This window comes from Zerene cesonia, chromosome 7, assembly GCF_012273895.1.
Source record: "Zerene cesonia ecotype Mississippi chromosome 7, Zerene_cesonia_1.1, whole genome shotgun sequence".
Lineage (NCBI taxonomy): Eukaryota > Metazoa > Arthropoda > Insecta > Lepidoptera > Pieridae > Zerene > Zerene cesonia.
The window spans coordinates 2492879-2500631 of record NC_052108.1 but is presented as its reverse complement, the minus strand read 5'-3'; the positions used below and the strand labels follow the sequence as shown (position 1 = coordinate 2500631).

The window sequence follows — 7753 nt, the reverse complement described above, 5'->3', positions numbered from 1 at the left end:
ACTACATATCTAAATCTATCGAATGGAGCAAAAAAATGTGATTTTTTTTTAAGTCGGGTGCCAAGTTCACATAGCCCACATAGGTAATAATATTCAGTAGGTATGCGTTCACTGCGTTGGTGGCACAGCTACCAATTTGTTGGTTACAATATCATTCATTCTTAGAATAAGGCGATTCGTTTTATATTATTATATGTGTAAAATTCGAATATCGTATATATTCATTGAGTCTTTATTGGCTCCCAAGACGTGAAGTTTGTGTATATGTAATTGGAATCAAAAATTGTGACGTCTTATGATCGTAAGTCATGATTTATTGCTGTTATCAAGTATTCGATTTGATCGAAGACTAGCTATTGGTATGTGGGTTTGAAGCGAAAAACTGGAGCTTCGATAGAACAAAGCTTTAACAAATTTACGGAATTTCACTGCCCTTATATTTGTATTCTGTTCAATATTTGGATAACATACAAATGTATACAAATACAACTATAAACCGAACGAGATCACAACGAAACTTAATTTATCTCACACTTTATTAACTGCCCGGTTCTTTAGTAAACGGCTTTATTACTTTATTACTATTAATTATGTGTTAAATTTTGTTATGAAATATAATACAATGTCCATAATCATTCTAAAGAGGTTTGCGGTTGACTTTGATATTTGATATACATGTCTATGTGGGGCTCTTAGTATGTGAAACCTTGCCATTTTAGACATATTTATTTCATCGTTAGTATTCATGAATTAAAGATTTACCAGTATGCCGATGGCATTATTTGCATTTTTTAATTTTTATTTATTTTATATTATAATCAAAAAGTACCAGTATTCTGTATTATTGAAAGTTAAGAATTTACAGCTTTTTGTTAAAATATAAGTTTTAATACAATACTTTATCTGAACCTTGAACTTTGGTCTTTTAATTTTTAATAAAATTGCGGCCAGAATGATATCACAAGAAATTAGATTGAGGCTATAAAGGTATTTATAGTGGATTACGCGTCTGGCAGAGATGTATTAATATTCCTTTGGAAATTATTCTTTACAGAAAGAACGTGAACAGCTTTAGGCTTTATTCAAAAAGCTAATGAATTACTCTTAAACTGTCTTCGTTTTAAAGCTGTCTTTTATATTTCCCACATGTTTCGCGACACACAAAAGATTCGCGACCAAAATACCATGACGCAAACGCAAAGCCGAAACTAACTCTTCGTAAATATTTTTATATTCTCTGACAGATTTCGCTTCTAAAAGCTCGGTATTTTATTTTGTTTCACAGCCGTTCCAATATCCTATGTGTTTTATGCTTCAATATGTCAGCATTATTACTATATACTGTATATGAACCGCCAAATATTTGATATATTATTTTTTTAGGTAACATGCATACAAGCAAGCTGAAAGAGATTGCTTCAGCATTTGAGGGGGCAATTCGAGGATATAGATCGATAATAGGATATTCAGTTTATAGTTGAATGAAAAAAAATTAGATGTATGAGTATTTTAATGATAGATTTCTCTATATAAAGAGTTTATTCATTTCTAGTACTTATGAGACAGGCTAGCTTGATCTGAAATCCTCTCAATCCAGATAAAAAGAATGAAGCTCTGAAGAATGAAGCATCTGATAGATGCTCAAACGTTTTCTCTTGATAAAGACGCCTCAAAGTTTAATAAACTGGAACACACTCGGTTATTGATGCAGATCGGATATTACAGACAAAACTAACATAGTCAAAAGCGTAGTACGTGTATTATCAAACACGCTAAATGCTATGCATTTTATCGGTCCACGTATTGATTTCTGTGTGATATGAGTGCTAATAAAACAACGAAAGTGACTTGCGTAAAGCGAAACACTCGTACAATGTTATGAATTTGTTTCAATTAATTCGAACTGGAAGCTTAGCCCGAACATTTCCGATAACAGCGGCCCGTCATAAATTTATTTATGTTATCTCGCGCTGCAATAGTGTAGAATGTTTAGAATATATGTATGAATGAAAAATTATTTTTTGCACACCCTATAGAATACATTCATAATATTATAATATATTAGTTAACAATGCACATATGTACTGCTTATCTGGATATATTATATATAATGTATATATATATCCAAGTAGTGTATATTGTAAACGAGCCTTCCTTTCACGGACAGACAGTTTCGTGTTTATACTATTAGAAGGTATTTTGTTTGTTATGAATTATCTTTATTGATTCATCTTTTTTAAATTAAAATACGTCACGTTTCTATAAAATAACAATTGTTTTGACACAGTACAATTTAACTCATCTAATATGGGACTGGGTTTTTCAAATTTTGTTTGGCGTACGTTTTGTCGCTATCTGAATTTAGTTATTCAATCGAATCATAAATCGTTATAGCCTGTGCGCAAGTTATACCCAAGTAACCAGTCAAGTAACTGCATTGCTAAGTAACCGAGCAAGTGCGCTGTCTTCGTAGATAAGATTGGTGAACGGCGAGCGCAATGCTTGGCCGCCTGCATACTTCGCGCCCAGTCTGCCTCTGCGCTTTGTCGAGAGAGGGCGGCGCGCGCGCAGCTATATTAAAAAAAAATATCTAGGTCGCGCTCATGTGATAGTACACATTTCTCTCACTTATGAGAAAAGTGCACGGTGACCACACCACGTAAATCCTAACGGTTTCATCCATTCTACAGTTTTTAGCGCATGTGCGATGACAGAAATCTGAAGTGTTTAAAAACAACGGGTTTATCTATGTGGGCTACGTGATATTGTGGAGTGTTGAAGTTTTGTGTTAATAAAACGCGGATATATTGTCCGCGGGTGTTTCTTGGAATAGCCGAATTGATTTTTGTGAATGAGTCAGCTAACGGGCGTCGGTATTGTTAACTTCGTCAACGTCCTGCCCACGATCTCGGAAGGTATTGTTGATCACTTGCTCTATTCGCTGTCCAATGTCTGTATATGACTTATGTCTTAACATGTTACTTTATTGTATGGGAGAAATGACGTCAATGCAAGGATTGCATGACGTCATTCGCGATCTTTACATGATTGCGATTTCTTTTTGTTTAAAAATATAAACTCGTAAATTAAATCGTTTGTTTTCTTTTTGAAAGCGAAACGTACATTTGTTCAATTACAACGGACTACAAATCAATCGTGGTAAACGAAAAAGCACATTTCAAAACAAAGATCGATTTGTTGTGACTTAATGCGTAAACACCGTCAAGCGCTTCCATCAAGCGAATCCATCTCGTCTCGTTTAAAACCCAATTTCCATGCTTTCATTCCTTATTAAACTTCAGACTGTTGCATACACACTTTGATTAAAGTTTTCGCTGCCCTTCCGTGCACTTAAGGTGTTTCACACACTCGCCTCGCATTTCATCTTGTTACGGTGTATACTTGCATGAATTATGAAGGTTTGTTTACATAACTTCGCTGTTACGCCCACACTATCGTGAATTGTGTAAAATTAATCCAGTATGTTTATATGTAATGTAGGTGATAATTGATACACGGTTTATTAAATTCACACAATATAATGCAACTGCAAATTAAATAGAATATAATATGTAGGTACTTAAGCCCCACGTTTGAATGTATTTTTAAATCTTTCTACATATTCCGTAGCAATCGTAAATATGTGTTGTTATTTCGAAGTTGATTTGAAAATTGCATTTAATGCTCCGTAATTACTTCGTACCTTTGAATATTGCTTCGTCTGTTCTTTGCAATTTAATACAAATGGAGCGAGCTCAAAAGGAAACTTGTTTTTACAAATGTTACGTTACAGTAAGCTAGAACAAAACACGTATTGCATAAAGGCCGCTTTTTATTGTACTTTTTAGGATCGAGTTAAATACGAGTTTAAAAATTAACGATTTAATGTGTTATGTTAAAAGAGATTTTGTTTTCATTTAACTTAGGTCTATTTAGTTTTATGGACACGCAATTACGGTTTTAGTTTACTCAACCTCAATTATGTTATTATAATGTCCATATTATTAAAACTAAGCTTAAGTTTCACGATTTTGATATATGTTAGTAAATGTTATCTTTTCAATATAGATGAAGCAGAGGCAATTGAACGATGACAATTTTTAAAACATGTGGTGTTCCATCTCTGAGATGCAGTTCTATGTGGGCGTAGAATATTATTTACATATTTATAATACCTTTTGAACACAACACAACCTGGTTTTATATTTCTTTCACGCGTTATTTGAATTCTTAGTTTAATAGGACCTGATAAATGATGCAATGACGTGATACATACGGTAGAATATAGATGTATCTATGCCGAATTTGACCAAATACATTAAACATAGTTTTGACATCACTATTACGTATAATATTGGTACACTACATCAGTAATTACAATATTGTTTTTACCTAAACAGGAAAGTTTTTTCCGTATGAATGACGTCATTTGGCGCTTATGACATTTTATTTTAGAATCATTAATTATTAATTTAGCTTAAAATTAAAAAATGTAGTGAATTGTAGTATAAAGACATTTAAAATTTTACGCACAAACACTAGTATCACAAAAATATCCGCACTGCAAAATATTACAGAACTTTACTTCATAAGTGTATCTTAATTTAATTTATTTGCTAGCCGTCTCTCCATTCCATAGACACACTAACATCTGTTTTTCACCAAAATATGTCCGACTATATATCATATAAACGTGTATACTACATATTACTATCAATGTCGTATAGTTTATTGTTAAAGTATATGCCATTTTTGTTGAAAATTGAACATTATGTTTGTGAAGTTATTAATAATGCAATACAAACACATGTATAAGTCGAGTAAATTATTGTATAGCTGATATGAAACTCGATTAAAATACCAAATAATCAAACCAGGAACGGTGGTACGTGTCGATGTTTCCTCGTCTTTGTGATTATTGCCTTATATCAAGTGCTTCCGTTCATTCCTTTTTAAGCACTCTTGTCATTTAAATCACGTACAACACGTTTGACAAGGTGTGGATTCAATAATGTACGAGTAGATGGCTGCATGACAGATTCTGATCTATGCTTCAATACATTTTTACGACTTTGGTAGGACGTTCTTATTTGGTTATGGAAATTTCTAATGTCAAATACAAATTTTATGTAACTTAGCGTGGTGTTTCGATATAACCAATAATACAAAAATCGTTGTGTATTTCGTGTAAAAGTATTTTAAATTAAAAAGAGGTGATATTTTTTTATTTCTTAACTCCACTAAACACAGCTTTGTTAATTATAATTTAATCAATTATTTATCCTTTTTGTTAAATAATCGTACCGTATTGTCGTCCTTTTATTAATATTTTTACCCTTTTATTAAACAATTTTACACTTGCACAATAATCGAATGTATAACTAAATAATTATATAACATCACATATCCACATACAATAGGTCCTTCGAATTAGATTTGTCAACCACATGCTGGTGTATATGTCGGATGTTCGAAACGAGGCAGGTGCGTTCGAGAGCAGATCACAGTGGCTCATAGCTCGCAATCATCGACAGATCGTAAGGATGCCCGATGTGTATCGATAATAATCGATTTATCAAATTAAAATCGATACTTGATGTAACGGTATACATGTCTTTAAAGTCTGTCTGTTAAAGGTATTAGATGTTATGTATCAAGAAGTCTGATTAATTAATTATTGTTGAGTCCTTTAATGAGTTTTAACTTCTGCGTGCTTATGAAATGTATTAATAAGTACATAATTTAAAGTGACATGTATTAAAAATTCGCATTTCAAAGATACAGTTACTTCACTAATCGCATTATAAAAATATGTAATAACAAAACATTGATTTTCAACATACCTAATTCTAAATACGCATCGTCACAGTGTAAATAATTAAAGCATTTTTAAGATGTGAAAAACTAGTGTTGAAAACTATTTGTCCAGCTAATATTAATAAACTCATACAACACGTTACATTACGATATATCGATAGAATACATTTTTGGGCATCCCTAACTGTTCACAGATGGCCGACAATCGCAGACGCAGGTGATCACCGAGGTCGATGGCCGACCGGATGTGAATGATTAATAAAATAAATGCAATCGCTAACCCGGTTTCTTTTTTCTAGACCAGACGCATTGTTCACCAAAAACTTTTAGGCTATCTTAGTGAACCTCGGTATAAATATATGTTATAAATAAATAAAAACATTGTAGGTCAAAGGGGTCATTTTTATAATTTTTGTTTGCTGCTTCGCTTTTCAGAGCACCTTTTTGATAAAAATTATGAAGACAATTCGATTTTACTCAATTTATATATAACCCCATTAACTCTTTCTCTCCGTTACCCAGACACTCAAAAATTTTAAATAAATACAGCCTTACAAAAATCGCAAATCAAAATCATTCTTATCAAACTATATTAAAAAAATCGTTTAAACTGTAATAATATGTGCCTCTATTCTACTTCTAGGAAATAGCTGTGTCAACCTTTAATTATTTGTTACTTTTTCGAAAGAATTTTTATTATATACTTAATAATATTTATAATTAAAAATCCCTGTAAACAAATGTTATATCAAACTAGCTGCGCCCCGCGGTTTCACCCGCGTAAGTCCGTATCCCGTAGGAATATCGGGATAAAAAATAGATGTTGGCCGATTCTCAGACCTACCCAATGTGCTTACCAAATTTCAGAGGAATCGGTCAAGCCGTTTCGGAGGAGTATCGCAACGAAAACTGTGACACGAGAATTTTATATATATAGAAGAAGAAGATAAATAAACGTTACTCCGTCAGCTAAACGAGAATGACATGACGTGATAGTATAAATTGAAACAATGCATAACGAAACTAGTCGCGTAAAAAACTATATTACGCTAGCTGTGCCCCGCGGTTTCACGCTCATCGTACATAATGTTGTATTAACTATAGCCATCTTCCTTAAATGGACTCTCTAACACCAAACGAATATTTCAAATAGAACAACTTACTAAGAGATTTGCGCGTTCAAGTAAACAAATAGTTTTATATATTTAATTAGCATTAATAACGGTTTCGAAAATGCAATAGTCGATAGGTTTTCACGTAGTTAATGTTTCGTATAGCTATTTTGAACACATGCGTTTAACATACATTAACTATAGCATATATGCCTTTTTAGTATAATCATTAAATCTCTAATTACAGTGTCTTAAATCAGTATAGAATCGTTTTTTCTTAGAATTTCAAGCTCATTCAAGGCTAGATAGCAATCTCTTAATAAATTGAGTCGTTAGATAATTCGCTACCCTAAATGGTTAAGCCCTTAAATTGATGATTGTAATTAAATGGATGCCAAGTTTTTGCCTTGAAACGTAGAGGAAGTAGTTTCAAGCAATTATAGGCAATTTTCATGATGGCAAAAACTTGTTCAGATACGAGTTGCATCCGTATTTCTATCTTTGTTAATGTACGATAATTACATGTCCAGTTTAACTTATATCTAGTAAAATACTATATATTACATGCTGAGCAAATTGCTATGATCATAGTTTATGTTTCATTTACTTTTTATAACTTTCAGAATGGTAAAGTGAGACAATGATGTACTTTAGTTATAAATGGAAGTACCGATCACTTGAGTGTGTTCTGTTTTATCTGAACAAAATACAGGACATATTTAGCGATTCAATTTCATTTATACCTATAGATGGTATATGATATTCACTTATTCAGTATACTGATTACTGAATAAAAGTTTAATAAGAATGTAATAGAGAAACAA

At 32.3% G+C, this 7753-nt stretch overlaps 1 protein-coding gene across 2 annotated transcripts in view; it reads left to right on the top strand.

Annotated features, from left to right (window-relative positions):
- LOC119840908 (cyclin-dependent kinase 14) overlaps positions 1–7753 on the top strand; it is a 76975-nt gene that overhangs the window by 8604 nt on the left and 60618 nt on the right. Inside the window, exon 1 of one of the 2 annotated variants that reach the window (XM_038367685.1) lies at positions 2510–2915. The exons of the other annotated variant lie outside the window; for it this stretch is intronic. Coding sequence (XP_038223613.1) covers positions 2852–2915 — 64 coding nt within the window. The 5' untranslated portion in view covers positions 2510–2851. Of the gene's footprint in view, positions 1–2509; positions 2916–7753 lie in introns of those variants that run through there. 2 annotated transcript variants of the gene reach the window in all.